The sequence below is a fragment of the Lonchura striata genome, chromosome 2 (genome assembly GCF_046129695.1).
Source record: "Lonchura striata isolate bLonStr1 chromosome 2, bLonStr1.mat, whole genome shotgun sequence".
NCBI lineage: Eukaryota > Metazoa > Chordata > Aves > Passeriformes > Estrildidae > Lonchura > Lonchura striata.
Genome location: NC_134604.1, coordinates 85,461,568 through 85,488,473, shown reverse-complemented (window position 1 = coordinate 85,488,473; position 26,906 = coordinate 85,461,568). Strand labels below are relative to the sequence as shown.

At 38.6% G+C, this 26,906-nt stretch overlaps 1 protein-coding gene across 1 annotated transcript in view; it reads right to left on the bottom strand.

Moving 5' to 3' along the window:
• Nucleotides 1–2,887: 2,887 nt before the first annotated feature.
• Nucleotides 2,888–26,906, bottom strand: part of GABRB3 (gamma-aminobutyric acid type A receptor subunit beta3) — a 114,602-nt gene continuing 90,583 nt past the window's right edge. The window contains exons 7-9 of the mRNA XM_021546709.2: nt 24,355–24,507; nt 18,323–18,567; nt 2,888–6,822 (exon numbers count right to left, since the gene is read on the bottom strand). Of these exons, the coding sequence (XP_021402384.1) occupies nt 6,472–6,822; nt 18,323–18,567; nt 24,355–24,507 (749 nt within the window). The 3' untranslated portion in view covers nt 2,888–6,471. The remainder of the gene's footprint in view (nt 6,823–18,322; nt 18,568–24,354; nt 24,508–26,906) is intronic.

Below are 26,906 nucleotides of genomic sequence, written 5' to 3'. Positions count from 1 at the left end.
TAGAGAGTGCAGGGAGAATCCAAGCCTTGAAGGCACTCAGAGACATGTCTGGCATCCAAAGCCTGCTCATGACAGGAGACTTCCCTCCATCTTAGATGCAGTTAGATGTAGTGCTTTTGTCAGCTCTTCACATCAGAGACATGCCTAAAGCAATTGCCCAAAGAGTGCTCTGGGTCACGTTTCAGGATCATTCTCAGCCAAGCTGGAATTTCAGTCAAAACTCTCTAGCTGCTCAGCCAAGAAAGACCTTTGAAAACAAGAGGAGCACACATGCCTAACTCCAACCTAGCTCTCAACCAGCTTGTGTAGGGAGATTTACTGTCTGCTGGTTCCTGCTCCTGCAGTTGTTTGTGCCTTTCACATTAAATATCTCCAATGGAAGAAGATGTACAGATTGTTGCTAGAAATTTAAAATACTTCAGCATTTACCTACATTACTTGTGTTTTGTACTGCAAACTCTTAAGAGTAGCCCTGGGCAGGAAATTTTGTATCAAATTACTTTTGTCCCTGTAGATTAAATGTATAACTTGAAGCAAAATGTGAGCCTGGGTGAACAGAGAAAGGTTCTTAATTTTCTGAGACCCTGCAAATTCCTCTTTTTCTAGTAATTTTCAAAGGATGGGGAAACGGGGTCTCTAGTGGCAGTGCTGGCATTTTAGGAGAAGATGTGAAGCAGCAGCTCGTTGTTAGACTAATTATAGCATCTGATCTGTGAGAGACTTTCTAACAAGCAGAGGATTTAATGGTACAGCTGAGCAAGTCAGCACTTGGCAGCACACGCCTGCAGGTCTGGGCTCTCAGTAGCAGGGGTGGTTAACCTAATGCAGGGCCAGTGCAAACTCTGACCTGTGATGTGGGTGAAGGATGGAGGAAATGCTCAGGAGAGTACTGCTGGGCAAATTTAAAGTGTTTAGAAAAACTCCCCATACTCTGGCCCAGGTACATTAATATAAAAAGCACCAGCATCTGGAGACAAGTGTGCTAACCCTTGAAGGCTAGAACATAACTGAAATATATTTAAATACAGTATTAGACTGAATAACCTAAAGATTACCATGATGTATCTTAGCCCTGAGTCCACATGCTGTTTCCAGTGTACCCTCTGACAGCTGAGGTAACAGATACTTTATCTCCAGGATTTTGCAGCAGGAGCAAAACCAGCTGAAAACAACCCAACTGCTGGTGGTAAGCTGGGGGATAATGCAGAGTTAGCCTAAGGCTCCCTCTGAAGTTAACGGAACGATCAGTGCCTCCAAGGAGGATTCAGAGATGGGATCAGAGTCTTTCTGGAGAGCTCAGTGTAGGGAAAACCCAGAGAGGTGCTCTCTCTTTGCCTTGCTGGAGCTATGCAGGTGCAGGGCCACTTTCTGGGTTTTCTTTTGTTTATGGGGGGAAGAAAATTTGCTAACGTCAATTAGGCTGCAGTGCTGGGACAAAGACATACCACAGTGAATGCTGCAAAGCTAAGGGACATTGTAAAAACAAATATTGTGCTTGCTTTAATATGACCTTAAGTTCAGTTAATTAGTGATTTAAACTTTGGCTGATTTTAGGGACAGTTGTTTTTTATTTTTGTACTATTACATATTATATCCAGATAGCTTTAGTTTTTAAGTACAAATGATGCTGCATGTTGAGAAAACTGTCAAAAGGTTGATTTTCTGAACATGTATGTCAGAGTCCACAAGTCAGCTCTCACAAGCTGTAAGGACCACATGAATTAAACACCCATGATCTGAAATAATTTTTGTAAAACTCTGACCCTGTATTTGGAGGAGTTTGAAGGCACTTATGAGAGATTTCTTTGTTCAAAACCAATTCAGAGAAGCCTTGAGGTTCCCACTGGTTTTAGTGCAGTTTTCAGCTACTGCTGTACCTCTTTTAGCAAGAGGCACTTGCTGTTGTAACAGTTGTGACTATAAAACCAACATCTGTGGAAATAGTCTTGATACTAACAGAACCCTAACTGGTGGAGAAAAGAACTCCTTTGATATAATGAGCAATTAAATAGAAATTTATCCATACATCATCTCCAAAATACACAAAGAAACACATCTCTTAGCAAATATTCCCCATCATAAAACTGAGCTTGCTACATCCTACTCTACAATGCAGGCTGGACTAGAAAAAATAAATTATATATGTTACTTACAACCTGGGAAGCATTGCCAGAAGTGAGCAGAAACGTGCTGAAATAAGAGGGAGCCTTTTTGTTGATTTAAAAGGCCGTTACTATGGTGCTGAATATTTCATCTGCTTTTAAAAATTGTGACATATATCATTAGCTACTATGAAATTTAAGCAAGCATATGACAGCTTGTTCCTGCTTTCCAAATTTTCAAGGTATTTTTTTGTTCTGGGGAAGGGGTTGTAGCACTAATAGCAAGGTGTCTTTAAAACCTGCTTCCACAAAATCCTCTGTATCCTCACTTCTCTAAAATAACTTACTTAGCAATAAAAAATTTAATGAACACAGTACTTGATTACTAAAACATATAAATAAATATTGTCTTGGTTTGATATTAAAAAACTCTTTTGTGTCCTGGGTAGAAGCAGGCTTTTTCATACAAAACACAGAACAAACTTTTTGCTCTTAACTGGCAATGCCACAGCCTGAAGACAGATTGGTTTGCTATTAAGAATCTTGCTAAGTCAGTGGATGTTGTGTTTCTCTCTTCCTTTATCTACTGTATAAAGCACTAGGAAATATAGTTGTTCAATGCTCCAGAAGCTCTTCTTCTATTTGTGTGTTGTTTAGAAAATGCTTCCATATTTCGTCTTTTTCTGTAAAATGTGTAAGACAAATAATTACATGCTATTTAAGATTAAATTTGGCTAAACAGTCATCATGCTCCTCCAGTCACAGAAAAAAAAAAAACAACAAAATAATTTTTAAATCCTTTTTAATAAATTAGTATTCATTCATCAATATTTTCATAAAGCATCTCTTCATCGTTCCATTTTACTATTCTTTTTTTTCACTGCAGAAGAATACCAAAAATACATAGCTGTGCCGTAAGCAAAAAGGATTGGTTTTTTTTTAGTTTATCTTTACAATGGGATGAAATCAACATGGAGTAAAACCACCATAATATTTCTACTGTTTATTGACCCTTTCAATATAACAGAAGATAGTTCCAGTTTTCCTTTTTTCAATGCCTTTTATAAACAAATTATGTGTAAATGTTATTTATAGTAGTGTTGAGTTACAAAGGAGTTAATTAGCTATGAAATACAATACTCTGGTGTGATTTAATTGAAATTAGTGTTTTTAGTCTTAAAGCAATCTATGGTTAAAATAATATACTGCAGCTAGTGCACAGGGTCAAGAGAAAATGGGAGGTCAAGGCAAACACTGTTCTTAACACATGGTTGTACGTGTGTGTTTTTGTGTGTAAGAAGTTGTGCTGGGGCTGTAGGAACAGAATTGGCAAAAAAAGGCACAAAAAATGTGTGTGTAAGATATGAGATTTTCCTGGCTTTTTTCAAGTCAAACCAAGACATGGATCTGTTCAAGGTTAAAGCTGTTTGTGACTAAACCAATGAATGTGAAATCTTTTGAAAAAGCTGAAATGTGCAACTGCCTACTTTTTGCAAGGACAGGCAAGATGGGGAGTACAGTTCCCTGAAGGGGGCTGCAGTAACCTGCTGCCCTCCAGTAGTGCAAAGGCTAAGAGAGGGAGAGAGTTCTCAGAGACTCAGCCCTCTTGCACATGCAGGTCCCCGAAAAATCCACATTGCCTCTTTGCTCTGTGCAGAGAGTAATTTTCTGCCTTCTTGGAAATTCTGGTTGAAGCCACTGAAGAACTAATTTCAGTGGGATTTGGAATATACCTTTCTATCACAGCAAAAAACTCACTTCTTATTGAAGGTTTCTGCCTGGCTCTGTGATTTCTAGGAGGTGGGGCTTGAAGAAAAGAGTGCTGTGGTTAAATCATGATGGCAGGACCATTCTCAAATCCAACTTCTTAGGGTAGTTATTTTAGGGCACTTACAGGAAGACTTGCTTGGAGATTATTTCAGTAGGGGAACTTTTCTAAAGCAAACCCTGGCATTTATAATTTTTATTAAAATGAGATAGTGTGTTGTTTAAACATATTTTACTATTAAGATAAAAACTTGGGAGAGGTTTTCAACAATTCTATCTAATATGTAATTTGGGAGGGTATTAATTGTTAGTTACTTTGATTATAAAGGTGACAATGTGCTCTATAATACCTTCACAGTTTGGAGAGATATTAGAGATCTCACAAAACATTGCGCTTTACCAATGGGACTTAATACTGAGGAGCTTTTAAACACCACGTTTTTCTGCTCCAGCTCTATGGGTTCCTTTGAGGCTCTTCATACTGTGTAGTTGTCTGCAGATACAGTGCTTAAAAACTGCAGCTTCAGCCACTTGGCACCACTGCCAAGGATGCAGCAGGACTGCGGCGCTGATCCTGCCCACGGCAGCAGCCGGGTTCCGGTCAACATTCCCGGCTGGGGATCGCGCTGCAGCGGCGCTGCAAGGCAATGCACCCAGCCCGTCCCTGCTCAAGGAGCAGCCTTGGGGATGGAACTGAAACACCTTTGCAAACCAGGCTGCAATTGCAGTCCAAAGTTTCACAGTTCAGCTGCAAATAGGGGTGGGAACAGTAATGGGCTGTAAACGGCAGCAACCCAAGAATCAGTGCTCTACTCACTGGTAAATCAAGCCCTAGCGAGAACAGGAGGTGGTTGTTACAGAGCCAGGACGGCCTTTTCAGCTTCATTCATATTTGGTGGTTTTGCTAGATGTATATTCACACATATTTTTGCCCATATAAGTCTCCAGCTAGCAACCAAAGCTCTCTGTCAAAAATCCCATTGATGTCCACAGGAATTTTGCATGCAGAGAACTGTCAGGGCTAAGCCTGAATTCTATTTTTTTAGATCTATTTATGCTACTGTATTTGTTGTTATTTGAGAATGTACATGATAGAAACACTGTTTACAAAAAATATATCTTCTTTTCTTTAGAAAGATTTAGTTCTGCTAAATAACAAATTAGGTTTACAGATCTGAAATTGGCATACCTTGATGACTACAATCTACTAGACTAAAAAAAGCTGGAATCCCAGTGAGGGAACAAACTGAGATCAAAATTAAAATGGTTACATTTGCATGAAGGGTATGTTAATGCTGAAACATTAACAGTTAATGCTGAAACAAAACATACTCTTGTGATCTGTGATGGCAGCACACTACCTTGGTAAGTGTAAGCATATACTTTCAGTATATAAATAAAATATGAAAATGCTCCATTACTGAATCGAAGTATTGGAAGTGCTCTATTTGCTCAACTCTAGAGAATAAAAACTTATCACAGAAACAAAATATGACATAACATGCGGCCACAATAGCAAGCACAGGGAAGAAAATTATTGAGAAAATATACTTATATGCATATTATGCAAATATATTTTACATCAACATACAATGTTATAAGAATGTTAAATAATATGAATGCATGTTTAAAAACCGCTACAGCTACGTGATTTCATGTTGAAGTAACAAATAACCTGAGACATCTTCTATGCTTTCACTGGAATAGCAATCTTTAAATCTACAGCAGACGTAGAGCACATTGACAGTAGTTGAATTCTCAGCTAAATTATACTAGAAATGTGCTGTTCTTTTTCAAAATTACATAGCAGCTGGAACCAGTCCAAGGGAAGGAAAATGTGCTGTACATTTACAGTACTTACAAAAGATTCATGTCACTGTTGATGGACACTTAAAATGCTTGTTTGAAATATTATAAACCTGTATATGTCTCCAAAGACCTACAACACTCCCATTATCAGCTTGCTTGCTGCAGAAGAGAAAGCAAGAGATCATTAAAAACTATGTCCATCCTGGACTGGGAAATACGAATTATTAATATAAACCCAAAATAATTTAGCAAAGAAAAATAAATTTTGCTTGATGAAATGGTAGTTGATGGATCTGCAATATAAATAACTTATTTTAAACTTACCAGTGTAACTCTACTGCTTTATGATTAGTGTGTATGACAGCATTTACAAAGGATGTTACTAAGTACTGACTTTATACATGATTACAACTGTTCAAAAATTTCTATGACAATCAAAGTTTTGTAGTGGTAATATATAACACTTACTTTCTCAAGGCTTGCTTCTTTGATGACACCTGCCTTTCAATTTAAAAAGTTCCTGTGAAGTGCATTCCATGTTAAAGTGTCCATAACCTCAGAATGAATGTGTTCATGTGTGTGTGCATACATATTCTTTTGCTATGCAGTATGTGCTTTTAAGTACATACAGTTCTTTGCTACATGTATTCACACATACATGAGTATGGTCTACATAGTAAAAGTTCATATATATATTTTTTTATATATAAATATATATATAAATATATATATAAACTCTGCAAGCAAGTAGTACTTCACTTGTTATTGAAGTCCTTTAAAAAAACTAAGTCACTCAGTTAACATAGTATAGCCAGTAAATTAAGTTGAAAAGAGAAAATGTGAATGGAAACACCATTCTTGACCATCTGTCGATGGCATTCACATCTGTTAGATCGGGGATTTTTATTTTTAATTGCGAAGACCTTCTTCGTAAATGGCCCCTCTTGCTGTGGGAGCCTGTTCTTTCTGACGAACGCCTCCCAAGGCTTTCACGATGTGAGCTTTGTTTTCTGTACTGGATTCCTGAGCTGTCAAAGGATATAGTTGAATTTCGGGCTTCTGTAATGCTGGTGGTGACCTCGTTGCTTGCCACCTCATTGTGAATTTCAAGCGATGTTAGCAGAATGTTTCCATGGGTGTCCACCTGGGGGGAAAAAATAGAAACATAAATTCTTTCAAAAGACTTGACATTGATGAGTAGAATGTGGGTGTATGTAAATCTCCAAACCCATACAGATCTAGAAAAATAATGTAATTATTTTTAAGCATGTGATAATCTTAAAAAAGAAATGGCACTATTCAGCTGCCTAAAAGTAGGCAAGTGCTTAAATACTTTTACAAACAGGGTTATTATCATACTACCAAACATCCAGTACAAAACTGTACTTGGCAAACTCCACCATTTTCTTCTCCCTGTGAACCAGCCACATGTTAAAGGACGGTGCAGTTCAGTGAAACCTCTGCACTGCTGGCAATGGAGGGAGAGAGTAAGGGATGGATCGTCTCTCTGCTACAGTAGGAAATTAAATTAAACTGGCTGGATTTTTTTTTTTCCTAATTGTGATCTAAAATAAGATAAAAAAAAGTGCCTGTGAAGTTTGCTAAAATCACAAGAACAGTTCTGATGTGCTGAACTCTGTATTTTATAATCACAGAACTTATTTACAACTTATCTCCTGAAGTTTTCCTTCCAAAGTAATTTGCAGAGTTTTCCAATCATGACAATTTTTAACTGTAGAGATTTTCTGTCTGAGTGATTGATCTTAAAAACCAATGGAATTAAGGCATAGAGGAAAAGTGGGTGAATTAAGGAACTAGGAAGGACTCTTTCCTTTCATTGCCCTATTCCAGAAGCAAGTGACCAGTGTTTAGCACAAAATGTATTTATTATGCTAACAAAGTCAAAGTCTTGTTGAGAGAAACTTGACAGCGATTTCTATGTAGATATTTTGTTTAGTACTAATAATACATTGCTTAATTTAATAGCAACTGCAAATAAAGTAAGGTCAATGTTTGTGTTAACAGTAACCCATACCCAGTCAAGGACTACACATCACCCTGATAGACAATAAAGCAAGTCCCTGGTCAGCCATATCCCAGAGAGCTCCATACAAAAATCATCAATACCCCATATAAATTTCCAAGTACAGAGCATGACATTTTCAGTAATAAAGAAAAAGCTCCTGATCATTTAGAGTCTTAAAATCTGAGCCAGACTCTTCAGTCCTCCCAAGTGGTAAAAGAGGAGCAGCACAGAGATGTGTATGGCTCCTTCAGTCCAGAAGAGTTCCTATGAGTGGCACTGAGGAGAAGTTCCAAGCAATAGTGTCTGAATCAGTATTTGATAGTTTCATTGGTGGGGCAGCACAACCCCCAGGCCCAGGCCCTACATGCTGAAATATTTGCAGTCAATACAGGTAATGCAGGGATCAGCTCCAAATTTTCTGCCAGTTTTGGGACAAGGAAAATGAAGGCTAAAGGTAAAAAAATGTCACGTGATGGGTATTTTCAGACAGATAACACATGTGTTACTCTGTTCAAGAGAATTTAGTTCTCTGTGTCAGAAATAGCTAGTGAATCATAGAATACAGGATAATTTCCAGTTTTACATATGCAATTTATTCATCCATAATTCATCACACAATTATTAATACCTTTTTCTAACCTGCCACATGATCTAGCTGTGTCAACTGTGTAGCAGTTAAACATCTCATTTTAGAAGCATCAGTTTAAAAGTGATTGTAAAAACAGACTATTGTCACAGACTTCTGAAGTTTGCACAGTCATCTGATACCACGTCCTCTGCAAGCTGTGTGATGGATTAGAAGTATGCGCAGCTATGTGTCTGTCCATATGCATTTAACTTTTTTCACTCCTATTGAAATTATGTGAAATGGATATTTCCTTCATCAATTATTGATGCTTCAGCTTATCTCAGGGAAGACAATTATGATAGTATATCAGTAATGCTTTGCCAAGGCGCTTATAAATGGGAAAAAAAAGAATGTAAAATGCTATGAATGATATACAGGCAAGTAGCAAAAAAATATCTAAGGTATCTAACAAATCGTGCTGCTGTAGGCAATGACACATTATGCTGATGAGTGCCTATAAATAAAAATAAACAATATGAACAAAAATAATGGCATGGAGATACTTTAGTGGTGGTTAAGAAGAATTTATTTTCTCCATCGCAGAAACCCTTTGGGTACAAAAGTAATACCTCGAAGTTTGTAGAAGGGAGTTCACGCTGTTGAGCAGTCTCTGTAACCAGGGAATAAACACAAGTGTAAAATACAGTTATGGATATCATCACTTCTTATGGTGGTCTCTGAAAAAAATTATTCAGTTTCTTCTGTTCTTTTTTTCTCCACTTAGAGTACAAATTATAATCAGGGTATTTTTTAGACAATGCGCAATGCGTAAAATATCTCAACAACATGTTTTTTCCTTGTGAAGCTTAAAACTAAATCTCTCATCCAGACCCCCATGGCATCAAATGTCATCTTTCCCATCTCCTCCTAGGCTTTGAGAAACATCCTTCAGCTTACTAAAAATGTCATAGCAGAGACCATTGTGGTGGGCTTCAGCCCTAGAGCCCTGCCATCAACTCTTCTTTCCCTCAGCATTTCCTGATCTCTCCTGATTTTGTCTGCCACCTACATATACACAGACATCAGCCCATCCTGGGTACTTTGTCCTTCTACACCAAACCTCGACTGTTGTGAGCTGTCAGTTGAAAGCCTGTATTATGGAGGGTACACCTATGCATTCAGGCTTCTCTTGATGAAGGAATTAATTCTGTTCCTATTATTTCCTTGCATGTCATAGCCTTCTTCACCTTATCTGCCAACTTCACATGCCACCTTAACACAGCTACTGCCTTTGATGTGTCAACTTTTCCCTGTTTGTTACTGCCTCTAGAAATCAAACCAGAAAGGCAGTCAGGTAAGTAGCAACTTTTGTGTAAATTGTTTTTCTGAAGATACCAGTATGTCCTATGAAGCTGTATGACAGTATATGTTTTTCACAAAATGTCAAATGAAACATATTTGGAAACATAATTTAGAAATTCAGCTCTTTTCTAATGGAGCAACAGGCTTGCATGTCAAATATGAGGAAGGAGCAGATGGAGAGAAGAAGGGGTCTGCAAAAGCTAAATCAGCCTCTGGTCCACAGATACTCCTGAGATTTATTCTCTCAAACTGATTCCTTCAGATGTTTTGAATAAACCACCTAAGCTGTTGACAACATTAGAGCACTATATGCTAATACTTTGTGACAATCTTAAGGTGATGTCTTAAAGTATGAATACTTAATGCATGCAGCATGCTAAACAGTATTTGCACATAAACATGACTTTAGAATCATTTCAGCAATGATTTAAATTACTTTGACAAAGGTACACAAGCTCTCTCAACAAATAAAGAAGCAAACCAATAATGGCAGGGTAACCTGTGCAAGTCACCTCATGCTTGTCTGAATATACAGGGAAGGCAAAATCCTCCATGAGTGAACACGAGTGCTGCTCAGTGGCTCCAGGGAAAATGTTACCCCAGGTATAGATTAAGAAAAGTAGCTGACTGGATTACAGGCAGTCATGGCTACGCATGGCAAACAAGGCCAATGTCTTTGATAAAATTTAGTTTTATTCTGTATGAGCCTTAGAATACAATGTTATCATCTGGCTCAAAAATGGCATTCTGTGCAGTGGAAATTCTCCCCAAAATGCTAATTGCAGGCTTTACTCTCAAAAGCTGTTAATAAATTAGAGAGGAAACTGAGGATTTGTCCAATTTCTCATTAATTCTTAACCATCCTTCTTTAACCAAAGTACAAAGTATTTCCCTTTTTTCACTTGTCTGCCAACCCTGTGCTTCCATTCTTTTTTTTAGCCTTCTTTCTCCACTGAAGCCATTCCTTCCCATTTCTTCACTATGGTCTCCATGTATGGTTTTCACATCTCCTCCCCAACACAAGCAAGGGTTGGTGGTTTCCTTGGAGTGTTTTCCAGTAAGTGAATCAAAACAGATGAAAGCAGCTGAGTACCAAATCATTAATTAATTCACTGCTGAATCAGCATGGATACAAATATGCAAAATCAGTACTCTTGTTTCAGAATAAATTTTTATCCAACTCCATCCCTCCCACCTTTGAGTAATTACAGCTTCTGCACCAGGGTGAAGTGACTGAATCTCACAAAAGTGCACATTGAGAAGCAGATTCACTTTTGAAGGTTCACCATTTCTGAACTATACATATTACAGTATAGTAAAAAATTCAAATACCCCATCAGCCTAATGTCATTACCCAAAAATGACTGTGACTCACCTAAATGAAGCTAGAAGGAGGAGAATTAAGACAAGGTTCACAAAAAACCTGCTCCTTGCTCTTGGAGGAACACCATATCACCAGTGGACTCAACTGGATTATGTGTTCCAGGTCCAAAACTTCAGTGCCTTATTATATCTGAGAAGTCCTAAATCTACTTCTTGATTCTGCCTAGGATTGGGGCTCATTTAGATGTTAGCTATTCTAGTTTAAAAAACAAAATATATGCTATTAAATACCTTTCTCCAATATTTTTTTTTAAAAATTCAACTTTTAAGCCAGTTTGAAAGCACTTTACTAGGGCCAGAAAACTACCATAAGCCTTGATTTATTATTAGATAAAATCTGAATTGTTTCAAGTTCATTTAGTTCTCTGTTTAATATTCCATAAATTTTAAAGAATATGTTAAAATGAAATCTCCTTTTCCTCATAAGTCTTTCAGAGGGAGCATTTTCTCAAAAATAGGAAGCATTTTGTTCAAACCCCATAGGTATGTTTACTTGTTCATCAATCCCAAATTTTCAAATACCATGTAAACCCTTCCCATCATGTGAAGCAATATAAATGCAAATAGGGGGTTTAAATAACATAATGAAAAGCTCTGTAGTTAGTCTTGCATTATTTTACATCAAAATTAGTCTTTAAGTAGATACAGATTCACAGAATATTGTGAGTTGGAAGGGACCCAGAAGCATCATTTGGTCTGACTCCTGACTCTGCACAGCACTGTCCCCAAGGGTCACAGCTTGTACCTAAGAGCTGTCCAAAAGTCCTTGAACTCTGTCAGGATGGTGCTGTGACCACTTCCCTGGGGAGCTGTTCCAGTGCCCAAATACTCTCTGGGATAAGAACTTTTTTCTAATATCCAACCCACACCTCCTCTGACACAGCTTCAGGCCTATCACTTCACTGGTCACCAGAGAGACGAGATCAGTGCCTGCCTCTTTCACCTTCTTTACTTATGCATAAATGGCTTTCCAACATGTAGAAAAACATGCAATCAAACCTTAAGTTTTATCTGTGCTTAAAGAGAAATACATTGACCACATTATGCCTTGGATATTTAAAAATAATTTGAAACTGCAGGCAAAACAAAAATTATAGTGTTGAGAGTTATCCCTGAGTCTAAAAGTTGATACTTCTCTCACTGCCATTTAGATATATTTATATTAATTAATAAGTATAAAAAAATAGAAGAGGTAATTATGTTATATCAACTTAGTAGATGAGCCCATGATAACCAGCAGAACTGGGAAGATGGAAAGACCTTGAAAAACAGGGAAAGTATGAAGAAGCAAACTAAATAGGAATTTCCATATTATTCTCACTGTTTATCAAGTAATAATGAAGTTTTACAATTAGCCTTAATGTATTTCAGTGGAGGAAGAAAAGGAAACAAATGCATAGTCCTCCTTTGCCCTGTATTTCACATTATATGGATTGTTACAGTCTCTCAGATGTCCTATGAATTGCACGTACAATCCTTCTTACTGTCTCAGGATTTGCAAGATTCATACATGTGCAAAGTGGTTGCAAAACAAAACTAGTTATGTGCATGAGTCTCATTGCACAATAAATGTCCCCACCATGAGCTACAGGATGAGTTTTCTTCCCACAAGAACTGTGCTTATCACCCTTGACAGATAGATTTCAAAATTTGGTACCTACTCATCACAGTGGTGATATAAAAATCTCCCATTGTTAAAAAAAACACTGAAAAAAGTATCTAGGAAAGATGAAGATACACAGGAGAATGCTGCCAGTTTTGCTATTCTCATACTTCCCAATTTAAACTGAGTGATAATTCTTCCACAGAAGTCCGGATATTAATTTTCACATTAAAATCCCACTTATGAGAAGGGTTGCTACAATTAACAAAACTGCTAAGTAGATGTAAGTGGCCTGAGCCTCTATTCTCAGCAATGCTTGGTGGGAAGCTGCTGCCTTGGCCAACAGCGGGGGTTGGAGCCAGGAATCTCCAGAACTAAAAAAACTTGCAGACACTGTCTGATGAGAAGGGCCTTTTTATAAAGGGTTATTGCATTATTCTTGTCAGAAGAAGCTCTTCCAACATGTCTGACAACCATTGGGGGTTTGAAGCTTGAATGAGCTTGTGTGATTGTTGCCCTCCTGATTGATACGCTGGGGCTGAACTTTTGGTCCCGCTAAACTGAAAACAGAAATTGCCACAGTTTTAACCAAAAAGCAATGTTTTCAGCAGGGGACTTTATCATATATCACATAAGCCTGTGGATTGACCCAGAAGGAGCAATGTCCAAAACACATGCTCACCATTTGAGTATACAAGCAGCCTCTACCACAAGAGTGAACAACAAGTGAGAACAGTCTTGCCTTAAAGCTCTCTCATGCTGATTTAGCCATAAATTAGGCTTTATCTGAGCCCTATTTAAAATTAACAACTTATGTAGCAGAACTGAAAGCATTGAGAGCTACAATTGAAGCCTCAATCTGCCAACACAAACAGGATAAATGGAATTGATTTGTAACAATGGCGATCAATTTTCAAAGGAAACATTTTTAGAGACCACCTATTCTTTTCTGACAGTTTTTCTACAATCAGAAGACTTTAATTTAAGCATCAATACCATGTCAGGAGAAATATTTTATGAAAAATAAAAATTAATTTCTTCCTTGATCTAAGAGCTTGCCATCATATATGAGGCAGAGCATCAAGGCTTTCAAAAGAGAGTTTTCAATCCCAAACAAGTACGTGTATGAAAACTGGTTATACACAAAAAAAAGCAGCATCCCGTGTTTGTCTTAGTAACTATGGTTTACTGTGATAGGCTGGAACAATTCAGTGAGGAATACTATTTACAGTGCCTTATCTGAAATAAAATGTGATGCAAAAGCAGTCAAAAGAAGAGACAGCAAAGTGTGAAATTTCCTCTGTAGTCAGCTGCTGATCCACAGATGAGTCACTGAGAAAGGATCACTCAGGTTTCATCTCATCACCAGCTCTGAATCTTCTGAAACCTTTTCCAGAGATTCAATTTAGTCAGACATGCTTCAGACATCATGCTACCTTCAGCGGTGCTGCACAGGAAAACACAGCACAGAGTTTTTCTCTCCCCACTGCTTTTCTTTGATTCCTCTGCAACGTGAGGACACTGGCTGTGCCAATTCCATGCTGCAAGAGCTCTTCTTTCCCTTACACCTGGAGCTATTTGGCTCACTGGTTTCAAAAAAGGACAGAGCTGGACAGCAAGGCATAATGGGAGCACTGAAGCCAACAGACAGTTCAGCACAGCAAGCCTTAGTGGTAGCATATCAGGAATAACTGAGAGAGAAGTACCTAAAAGCCTGGCACTGAAGAGGCACATCCATAGCAGCAGCACCAAAATGGGGGTGGCTGTGCCAGTTTTGGCTTTTCAAACCCATAACCCCTGACAATGCAAAAGCTTTCATTATGAAGAGTTACTAAGCATGAAGTTGCTTCTTTGCAAAGCAGTTATCAAATACAACACAAACATACCCACATCTGTGCATTTTGTAGTCTAGAATTATTTTTTTATTAAACACTTCATTTATTCTACAGTCCAATAAGACTAAGAAAGCAGGAAAAGCCCTTTTGCTACTATTAAGAGGAGTGTTTTTAAACAAGCTTGATAACTTGCACTCCAGACCTCAGTTCTCATGTGTAAAAAATAGACTCAAATAGTAGTATCCACGCTGATTCTACTGGTTTTCATGGGCTAAAACACTTCAGAGTGGAAATAACGTGCAATTTTCCCACTGCCTTTTCTTGTTCCTTTTGCCTGAGAGAAAGACACTGTCTCAGCAGCACTGCCAGTCTTAGGAACCATAGATGAAAAGCTTGAACTCAGGGCCTGAGCACCAGTCAATGTGTTGAGCTGCCCCTTCTCTGCTAGTGCTGCCTCCCAACACAAGGGATTTCCACCACACCACCAGCCCTTCTGTATCAGACTCTGGCTGGACATGATACAGCACTAAGTTGTTCTGTCACTACTAATCTTGTGGGTACAAGTTACAGCATCTGATGTGGACAATAAATTGAATAATGTTTATTTTTTTATTTAGCTCAGTTTGTTTTTTGATTTGTTTTGTTTTGTTTTCCTAGTGCCCTAAGCTAGTATTCTTAATCAGTGGCAGGGACCTCATGCACATGATTCATAAACAGCAAATTCAATTACTAAAACAAAACAGCAACAGAGCAACCCAAAATAGTAGTCCAAAATAAACTAATAATAACACCTTCTTCCAGTTTTATATTTGAACATTTTTCAATCTCCTTTCCAGCACAGCTTACATTTGACAGTTAGGAAATAGTGGTGATAAGTGCAATGTGGGCTGCCTGCTTTTGGCATTCTCCCTTTCTTTAAAAATGTCGCTCAGTCCCAAAACACATGAGATTGGAAATATTTTCCAGGATTAGAAACCTTCCCTTGCTGAATGGAATTACACTTCATGGAAGACTGAAGCCTAGCCTCAGCAAAACTACAAAACCATTGATTTCATTGAACTTGCAAAAAGTAGGCTTCATGTGTGTCTCTGAGCCTCCCTTACTGTGCAATATTGCACTGCCTGAGCCTGTCCCAGAACATCCAGCACCAGAGTCCCAACTCTAAAGCAAATAGAAAGCAACTGTTAATTCCATCAGATTCAATGATTTTCAAGAGCCACCAAAGGAAAGATTGGAAGTGAATCACCCTTTACTATTCCTGAAGTGGTCAGAACCAAGGTTGCAGAGCTTTCAGGTACTGTCTTCCATAGAAAGTATGCTAATCCAGCAGGATCCAGTCCTGCTGCATCCATGGATATCTGTATAGCATGGTAAATGGTGGACATGATCCAGAAGATAAGACATTTTCCCGCTTCAAGGCATCTCGAAGCCATGGAAAACTTTGTCCAAAGTAGATCTGTTAGATATATTTTCCCTGAGATGCACATCTTGAAATCCATGGGACCCCTTGCCTGTTCTGATCACCTTCCTATGCTTCACATCTGCCAGTGTTTCTCAAATGAGAAATTTGACATCCTAAATTCAGTTAATCTTCTATCTATGTTTTGTTTCAAAGGAAGGTTTCCAATTAGCTCTACCTAATTTCTGTCTGTTTCTGTTGCATGCTGGCACTGCTTCTCTGAAGGCACCGAATCCAGAATCTGGAACAAAGCTCTGCTGAATTCCTCACCTGAGGCCTGGGGATAAAATGTTTTCTACACAGAAAGGGACCATACCATATTATTTATCCTGCTATTTGAACAGCAAATATTCACAGTAAATATGAGTATATATGATTCTACAATGCATACAGAATTCTCTTTCATAGCTGGGACTCCAAGGGACAAAGTAACACACTCTCCTTTAAACTCTGGTACACTGAATTTGTATCCTTATTTGACATAATCATAGAATCTCTTAAATTAAGAAGTCCCCTAAGGTCACTGAGTTAATCTGTTAACCCAGCACCATGTTCACCAATGAAGCATGTCCCCACATGCCACATCCACATGACTTTGAGTTCTTACAGTGATGGTGATTCCAATGCCCGACTTCTTTTTCTGTGAATAAATGTTTCTCAATATAGAATCCAATCATCCTCTAGTGCAACTTGAGGCCACTTCCTCTCATCCTGTCACTTGCTACATGGGAGAAGAGACCACCCCCCACCACACTACAACCATGTCTTGAAGTGCCGCATCTGAACATCTTTTAAATATCTCCAGGGATAGTGATTCAACCACCTCCCTGGGCAGCCTGTTCCAATGTTTGACAATGCATGCTGTGAAGGAATTTTTCATTCATGCACGGTTGATATTAAACCAGCAGAAAAAGCAGAACAGTTAATTATATTTGCTTGGGATGCTTCAGAAACAAAATAAAAGGTTGTAAGTCAAAAGCCATAAAGAAAAAAAGATTGCTATATGGTATGAGCAGATCCAGGATATAAAAATGGCATGAACTGGGTATAAAAATAAACATTTTCCTTAGTTAAGGTACTTATGAATATTTTGAAAATGTAGATAAATTGATCTCAAGATAGAAGAACTGTCAGGCATGGGGTAGTATTGGACCCATTAACAAGTCTTGTACTGAATTATGTAAATCATTTAAATGGATGAGATACACCAGATGGTTTCCAGCAAGAGAATTAAACCTTAGTGTGTACATCTGCATTACCTGCTTGCAGTTAAAATCTTCTCCATGGCTTTCAATTCAGATACTCTTTTGTTTCCCCATCTGTATTTTTTATTATTATGACTATTTATTTTTCCAGTAAAGGGAATTCCTTTGTCCTGGTATCTTAGTTCTAAGTAGAGCTGCCAACTGTGATGAGAATCTGCTTTCATAATACAGTGGAAAAAATGTGTTTACTGGTTTAGAATTGTTTTAGATATATGAGTGCTGATAATTAGGTAGTTGTGCATTACATTTACTATAGCAGACAATCATTAGGATAAACAAATATAGCTTGAAATTACTTTTATGATACTGGTTTTGATAAACAGGTAGCAGTTTTGTCACTGTGAATTCTTCTAATTTACAGCTGAAACAAAAAAAAAAACAGTCTTACTCAACAGAACTGAATGAAAAAGCCTCATTGGGAGCATTTTAGTAAAAAAAAAGAAAGATGTTCTATTCAAACTGACATGACTTGTTAATGTCAGATACTGCTGAATACCTTGAAATTTTCTTCCAAAGATTAAAAAAGGAGGTATTCACTGGATAAAGTAATACTCCAGGCAAGGAAATAGGCTTGAGTATAATTAGCATAGACCTTGCCAATACCATGCTTCAGAAATCAATCTGAAAGTTTCTCTAGGACTTAGACTTTTTTGCTGATTTTTAACAGCAGATGACAATTCCACACACAACATTAAACTATGGTGTCCAGTTAATTAGCATGGCAGAACTAATCCTTTATCTGTTCTCTCCCATGGTAAATGCATTCCCTCTAAGTGAAGAGAGGAAAGATGTGCTCAGATATGCTTGCACAAATGTACATAGGTATTTAAAATCACAGTTAATTATATTTGATTTAGAAAAATAAACACCTTTGTAGATCTGAGCCTTTATTTTCAAGCTAGCTTCCCTCCCACTGTTTTCTTCTTACACTTGTCATACAGATCATACTCACTTCCACATCTGTATGCCTATGTATAGTCTTCTATGTCGGTTTCTGAAAATGAAAATGGCCAAGGTTGTTCACAAAAAGATGTGGTTGGTTGTCACCAGATGGTGATGTTTTTATGTAAGCCTTTTTGTTTTTTTCATACTGATAGTCTTTGTGGTGTAAAAATAGAGTATATATAAATTCAAGGAACCTACCCGATTGCCTTCAAACCTTGAGCGATCGTTGTTTGCCTTTGTTGTTTTTTCTGCAAGTTTCTTCTGCCTTTGAGGGCCTTTTCCAAAGAAAATGTAGTTGACAAAGGCGTATTCAAGTAAGGCCAAGAAGACAAACACAAAGCAGCCCATGAGATACATGTCAATGGCTTTAACATATGGAATTTTAGGCAAAGTCTCTCGTAGGTGAGTGTTGATTGTTGTCATAGTCAGCACAGTCGTAATTCCTACACAAAGAAAAAAAGATCACATATCTTACAACTCCAAGCATTCTGTTTTATTTTCCTCCTTGGCAAATATGCTTTGTCAGTGGGAAGAAGCTTAAGAATTTGTAAAAGATGTCTTGCAGGTGACATCACTGCAAAAAAAAAAGCAAAATTAAAACTTGATGCATTATTATTCTGCTACAATTATTTCCTTCCTATGAGCGGGGGAACAGCTAACAACGGGGTCTGGCACCACTGCCATGACTTAGTGTAGCTTCATGGAAGCCAAGTGTAGCTGTACTGAAAATCTCTGCCATGGAGACCAAACTGATGTATAACAAGAACAGTGCTCACACAGATGGTGAGAGACTTCTCACGCAGTTTTAAATTTCTAAGAGTTAGGCAGTTGGTTGATGTCAGTTCTGTAGGATCTCCCTGTAGCAGACAGGGAGAGACAGGTACTTTTCTTGAGCAGTTCATTCCAGCTAGCTTACATACCTAAAGGACAATGTATAAGTGGAATTTGAGATGACTAATTTGGAGCAGTAGGCTAGTTACATAGAAATAAATGAGGTGAGCAATGAGAGACAGACAGGTATGTGAATTTTTGGAAGGAAGAAGGAGGGAGAGCAGCACTTTTATAGAAACAAACTGGACACTAATAAAATATCTACAAAATATCTATAAAAACCTTTTGTCAAGGTATTTTGTCAAGGATAGACATAGTACTTGAAAATATATTACAGTGCATTGTTACGAAAATCTGGAAAGAAAAGCAAATTTATTGTTAGTCTGCCTGAATTCAAAACTTCAGGATCTTTATCTCTGCTGGAAATTCTATGGGAATTGCAAATCACAGGTTGCTGAAAACACTGATTTGTGGAATAAGTCTCATTTCAAGGCAAGTCATTCTATTAGTTCTCCTCCATTACTATTTTCTTTGATTCCATAATTATACCATCAGTTTACATGCAGTCACTAAAATACAGGCAGAACAACAAAAACAAAAAAAAAGGATAAAATAAAATTGCTGCCATATAATAAAGCACAGCTTCTTTTACCCAAAGAGACAGGAATAAAGACAATATAACTCAAAATCAAGCTGTCAGTGTAAGCAGTGTCCCTCCAGGGAACTCTAGTAATACCCTATGAGATTGTGTAACAGATATTTTGGATATTTAGTAGGTTAGTGTCATGTGGTTTTCAGTGTTTTTCCTCTAAATTGTAAAACAAGTGTGCATTGATGCCAGATGTCTGGTGATCTGGAAGATTAGGCACACTAAATAGAAAGGTGGTTATCACTAACCAAAGGGAAATACATTCCCTGGGATATTCTGAAATCCTGTGGTCAAATGTCCATCTAAAGCTCAATAATTTATTTTAAAGCACAGCTGGAGGAGAAGAAGCTGATACTCCCCTAAGACAAAAAAATAAAATAATCTTGTGATTACAGTCCTTCCCACAAGGGAGGACTCCAGAGATTATTCTCCTCACTCAAAGGACTGAATTTAGTAACTTCTAGGGCTAACTAGCAAAAATTTGAGAGAGCAGAATTGATAGGTTTGAGTATTTCCCTTGAGATCAGCCCTATATCACCGTCTGTCTGCAGTATCCATAGTCTGGAATGAGCTGGCATTTGCTCTGCACCTTGGCTTCACTCTGGAGGCAACTATTTGGTTCAGTGCAGCAAGGGATCAGGCACAGGGGCAAAACATAGAACTGAATGAATAGAAACAGGCTCTTGCAGAGAATATAGGATTCTTGCAGGGGCTGGATCAAAGTTTGTGTCCCAAGAATTGCACAGGGAATGCTTCCTCGAAGAAATACTTAGGAAATCGGGTATACCTTCTCTGTACTGCGCTTTTCAGAGCCAATCATATATGTCCAAAGGCTGTATTGCCATTAAACTGTTATACCAGTTCACATTAGGATGCCATGTAAGTTCACAGACACTACATAAGAGGGAGCAGCTGTTGCCTCCCCTGGAGGCAGAAAAGCCCTCCAGAGAGACCTTGACAAATTAGAGGGCTGGGCAGGCAATCACCATCCATGTGAAATTCAATGAGGGGAAGTGCCAGATCCTGCACCTGGCATGGGGCAAACCTCAATGTACAAACTGGAGAACAAAAGGCTGGAGAGCAGTGCTGCAGAAAGTGCTGGGGGTCCTGGCTGATGGAAATCTGAACATGAGTCAGAAGTGCCCTGGCAGCCAGGAGGGCCAAACGTGTCCTAGGGAGCATCAGGCACAGCATGGCCAGCCAGGCAAAGGAGGGGATTGTCCTGCTCTGCTCTGCTCTGCACTGGGGCAGCCTTACCTTGAAGATTGTGGGCAGTTTTGGGCACTGCAATATAGAAAAGATATTGAACTATTAGCAAGTGTCCAATGGAGAGTAACAAGGATGGTGAAAGGTTGTGAGGAGAAGCTGTACGAGGAGCAAGTTAAGTCACTCAAGTCTGTTCAGCCTGGAGACCTCATTGTGGTCTACGACTTCTTCATGAGGGGAAGAGGAGGGACAGGCACTGATCTCTTCTCTGTGGTGACCAGTGACAGGACCCAAGGGAATGGTCTGAAGTTGTGGAAGAGGAGGTTTAGATTGGATATTAGAAAAAGGCTGTTCACCCAAAGGGTCGTTGAGCACTGGAACGGGCTCCCCAGGGAAGTGGTCACAGCACCAGTCTGACAGAGGTCAAGAAGCCTTTGGACAATCCTCTTGAGCCCATGGTGTGACTCTTGGAGATGGTCCTGTGCAGGGACTGGAGCTGGACTCCTGTGGGTCCCTTATGGGACCTTCCAACTCACCATTTTCTGTGATTCCATGATACCAGCATAAGACTAATAAAAGGGGGTATACAAAGGAACATAGGATTAGACCCATGATACTGAACTTTATTATACAAATGCCACCAATCATGTGACATAATCACAAGGCACTAATTGTTTTCTGAGAGAAACTATTAGATGGATTTTTGTCCTCTCAAAAGGACTTTCTACCAATTGGAAATAGAACATCTGGTCTCCTGAGCTTGCCTTGTACTCTCTGATTTTTGTTCTGATATTTGTTTTATAGTACTTGATGAACTTGTGCTACACAGAAATGGGTCACATGAGACAGTCTTGCTCCTTAAACAAGGAAAAATCTGATGAACCTGTAACAGAAGGGCATGGAATATCCTGGAATGGGTATGGTAACTTCTGTCTAACCATCTGTTCTCTGCAGTCCTGGCCAGTATGTATCTAGATGCTTCAAACACAGTTGTGTTTGAAGTGCTGCCCTCACTTGGTCCACTTGGGTGGATCTCTGCTATCCAGGAGCTCATTTATGAAAACATCAGATGTGTTTGGGCTCTATGCCCCACTTCCTATTAAGCTACTACTTAGCTTCAAGCTGCTAAACAAACACTGGCTGCTGAGTGGTAATGCCAGCTTGTGTCATGCCCATATGTACCAACTAACCCACAATATATGCAGAATTACTGCACAGTAACTGCAGTTAATCTACAGTATCTCCAGCTACCCAAATTCAGATGCTGGGTAATGTGTTGCACAAAGGTGACTACCCTGCCTGCTTTGGTATGTGGGACCTTGGGAGACATGAGGTAAGGAATCAGGGAGTCACAGAGACATGGGTTGGAGTCTGAGTTTGCTGAAAAACATTGCAGAAAAATAAGGGAACTAAGGAGTATGCTCCTCTCTTAAGGAAATAAGAGAATACATCAGGGAGATAGCACAGACTTAGTGACAATTTTTGGGTAATGGGGAAGTGACAAGGTATGTGTAATTGAGAAGCACAGAGTTGAAGACAGAATTTGGGACAAGATGAGAGGCAGAAGTATTTATAAGGATTTACAGATCAACTTAATCTTCCTTAGCTATAGCTATCCCTGAGTATGCTTCTGTAAAGGATGTAATATTTGCTGGGAGAGATTGTCATAGAATTTGTCCTGGTTCTGGCCAGGACAGGGTTAATTTTTGCAGTAGCCAGGAGGGGACCTGGCTAAGACCCAAAGGCTATTCTATACCACCTCACTATACCACCAGTCATTTTCTGGGAGGATGTTTCTATTCAGGCAAGTGTGGTTGCCATTGAGTCACAAGTTAGTTCCACAATGAGCATTTTTGCTTGGGAATCACTCTCTCTTTTGTGCAGTTTTGTTATTAGTATGTTGCTGATCCGGTTCTTTTTCATGTCTTATTGCTGTTTGCAGTAAATTGTTCTTACCTCAGCCTGGGTTCTCTGCCTTTTGTGCCTCCAATTCTCTCCAGCCACTCACAGGGGAAAAGGGGACGGGGAAAAGAAGGCAGCAGTGTGGTTTTAGTAGGACCACTAAATTGGAGAATATTATTCCCAAACTATGAAAGAATCACAGAATGGTTTGGCTTGGAAGGGACCTTAAACATCATCTAAGTTCGCTGCCATTAGCAGGGACCTTCCACTAGATCAAGTTGCTTGAAGACACATCTAAGTTGGCCTTCAACACTTCAAGGGATGGGGAATCCACAACTCCTATGGGCAGCCTGTTCCAGTGCCTCACCACCCTTACAATCAAGAACCTATTCTTAATCTGAATCTATCCTCTGTTGTTTTGAAGCCATTCCTCCTTGTCCTGTCACTACATGTCCTTGTATGAAGTCCCTTTCCAGCTCTCCTGTATGCCCACTTTGGGTACTGGAAGGTGCTGTAAGATTACCCTAGAGCCTTCTCTTCTTTACAGTGAACAAAACCAAATCTCTTGGCCTGCCTTGACAGGAGAGGTGCTCCAGCCCCTGATCACCTTTGTAGCCCTTCTCTGGACTCACTCCAACAGGTCCATGACCTTATTTTGGGCATCCCAAACCCAGATCCAGTATTCCAGCTGGGGTGTCATGAGAGCAGTTGAAGAGAAGAATCACCTCCCCCACTCCGCTGGCCATGCTGATTTTGGTGCAGCCCAGACACAGTTGGCTTTCTGGACTGCAAGTGCACATTGTTGGTCATGTTGAGCTCCTTGGCAACCAACACCCCAAGTCCTCAGGGCCGTTTCTCAATCCATTCTCTGTCCAGCCTGTACTTGGGATTGCCTGACCCACATGCAGGATCTTGCACTTGGCCTTGTTGAACTTCATGGGGTTCATGTGAGTTCACCTCTCAAGCTTGTCAAGGTTTTTCTGGATGGCATCCCTTCCCTCCAATGTGTCAACTGCACAATCTTCTAGTGACCTTCCCTTATTTAAAGAATACCTTGATCTGAAAAATCCTTGGGCAGGAATCACATACCCACATAACTGTACTAAATCCACGTTTTTCTGTCATGAGGTAAATGATACTTTAAGTTGTCATAAACATACACTTAACACACCATGTACTCTGAGGGTTAGGTGGCATAGTATGGTCCATAGCTGATGTGTCCCTATGTGCTGAACTAGCAATGGTTCTTGAAGTCAGTTCCTGCCAGTGTCAGTTAAAGCAGCCAGGACCTCAGGAGGAGGCTTGGAGCCACATTTGTCCTCCCACACTGAGCTGGACTAAAGCCCACGCTCAAGTATGATTGTGGAGCTGGTGTCCTAGATGAACTTTTACTGACAACAGCATTAACTTTGATGAGAACAAGTCTGGGACCTGTATGAGCAGCTCATGCCTGAGATTTAGGGGTAGCTACACTCTTGTATGAAGGGGAAAACATCACTTTTGAGGCAATACTGGATGACATGATTTTGATGCAAATTATTTTGGAATTTCAAAACACTGACATCATGTTGTAGTTTTTAACAACCTCTGAAGGCAACATTAAATCTGACATTTTAATGTCCCACTCATTTCTGGCACATACCAAGGGCAACTCTTGCTGCTGATGCATCATAATTGATCCAGAATGACACCCATGATAAAATGGTAATCAGTATGGAGGGCATATAGGTTTGAAGAATAAAGTAGCCAATATTTCTCTTCAACCTGAAGCTCAGTGAAAGTCTTGGATAGGCACCTGAGAAAAGAGAGAGGGAAACAGTGTTACCTACACTGAAGGAAAGACACTTGTAGATAGCTGCCTTCAGTTTCTACACATTTTGTGGGGTAGTATGACATCTGCAGAACAGTAAGGATGACACCTTCACTGTATTACTCATTTGTATTAAAAGAAACCTTGCAGTGAATACAGTGATAGCCAAGTAATTTGTATTTGGGAAGAAAAAGAGACAGTAAATTACTTTAGACTATTGAACAGATAGGTGAGCACCGGTCAGTTTTGCAAAACAATTGCTTAGATCTCCAAGTAAAATGCTTATCCAAGCACACATTTTTTCTGTATAGAATTTTTATTGAGAGAATAAGTAATGTGCATAGGTTTTCATTTACACTGAGGAGTTGATCAAGAGATCAGATTTCTTAATTACATCTGAACTATGAGAAACATGCAACCTGTGATGTCAAAAATAAATTGTAATGAATTCCACTAAAGGAAAAGCCTTCAGACTATATCTTCTAACATGAATTACAGCCAGCCTGAATTTTTCTTCCAAACATATTTTAAACCAAAAAAAAAAAAAAAAAAAAAAAAAAAATTTGTGTGTCTATATATAGTTCATGAACAGTTAGAAACAGAAAAAATTAACAGTGAAAAGAATTAATAACCTAAATACTAACTTAATTTCAAATTGGTGTATATCTTACTAAATTTGTGTTAATCTGACGACATTTTAGACATTTATATATATACTCAGACTAATATATTTAGAAATCTCAAATTGTTAAAAATAATTGTGACTTTTTTCACTGAATGCAAAGATGATTAAATCTGAGTACAGCTGTATAAGAAAAAGGTAGTCATTCAAACATTAACTCTACAAATTCTGTATCAGTCTTAGATATAATTCTAGCAGCTCATCTAAAAGATCTAGTTAGTCAACATACTAAAAAAGTATTCAGCACATACCAAGAACCCAGCCATGTATTAGAACACTTCCCACCCATTCTAGTGCAAAGATGTAAAAACTATGAAAGATTACATCTAGAGAAAAAAAAAATTAAAACCTTCCTTTTAAATTATATTCATGTGCTTAAGAAGCTGCATTTGCCCATATAGACATGAATTTTGGATTTCCTAAGAAAGAAAGGGAAAGAAGGAATAGAAAACTGCATATTTCTCTCCATCACATTCCTGATAGTTTGTTACACTTTGAGTCAGACCACAGAAAAATGCCACACCATTTCTAGGCAGCAGGAGCATCAAGGTAATATCAAACTCGTGCAAATATCCTTAGCTGTTGTATCAAACCATCTCAGAACAACTATCATCAGGAAAAGAAATATCTGGTATGTGTATCTGGTTGCTGTGATTACTTCAATCAGTAGCATTTATTCCAGAATGAAATGCCTTTAAGTTTCACCAAGAGGAGTATATTGGTGGAATCAGAAGGATGTATTTCATCCTGATTAGACCAAGGTTTTCTGCTGTCTGGAGCAGTTGACACAGTTTTCAGCAAGCAAACATATATACTGCAGCTTGCTTAATATCTTCATTTTCTAAAAAACAATGTTTCATTTCAAAAAACAAGTTTTCTCATTGAAACCAGCCTTGCTTTTTTTTTTTTTTTTTTTTTGCAAAGCTTAACATTTTCATTTGGATTCTCATAAAAATGCTTTTGTGGCCTTGTGTCTGCAGACTATATAAATAAAACAGGAGACCAAAATGAAATATATAAACACTGCTATCATGAAATACATTAAAAATGCAGCAGATCTGATCACCTTTCTGCAATAAGAGTAGAGCATCAGACAGGAATCTTTATAATGCTCTGTTGAGAAAAATTACTTCATATAATACACTACCCACTCAAAGGATTCTCTATAAATGTGTATAAAACTTTTCAAAAATACTGTCCAGGTCTGGATACCTGTGGAATATTATTGATATAGATGATAACTGAAATACTGATTCTTTAATTAAATAGTATGAAGGATTAATTCAAGAAAATTCAGTAGAATTGAATCATTGAATCAAAGTCAATTCTTGGTTTGCTCCAGAGCCAAGGACCCTGAATGCACTAGGGAAATGTAAAAGAGTAATCTTTTAAACCATGTAAAAGAGTGATCTTTAGACATCCCTAATGCTTCACCTGTGACCATCACCCATTACATCAGTACCATTTCTGTCTAATTAGGTAAGGTAATTCCTGAAACTAGTGAGATCTGGCCTTATAGGTAGACTCCCAAGAGAGCTGACCTCAAGGCTAGAGACATCAACCTAAATATGCTTCAAGCACCAGGTTCTTTGTCCTAAAGTTGGAACCCCAAGAACCATGTCTAGGGCCAGGGCTGTCAGTGCCTTCTGTCTTCCTGCTCTAGAGTTGGAGTTGACTGTAACAGATTCAATTGCTATTCTGA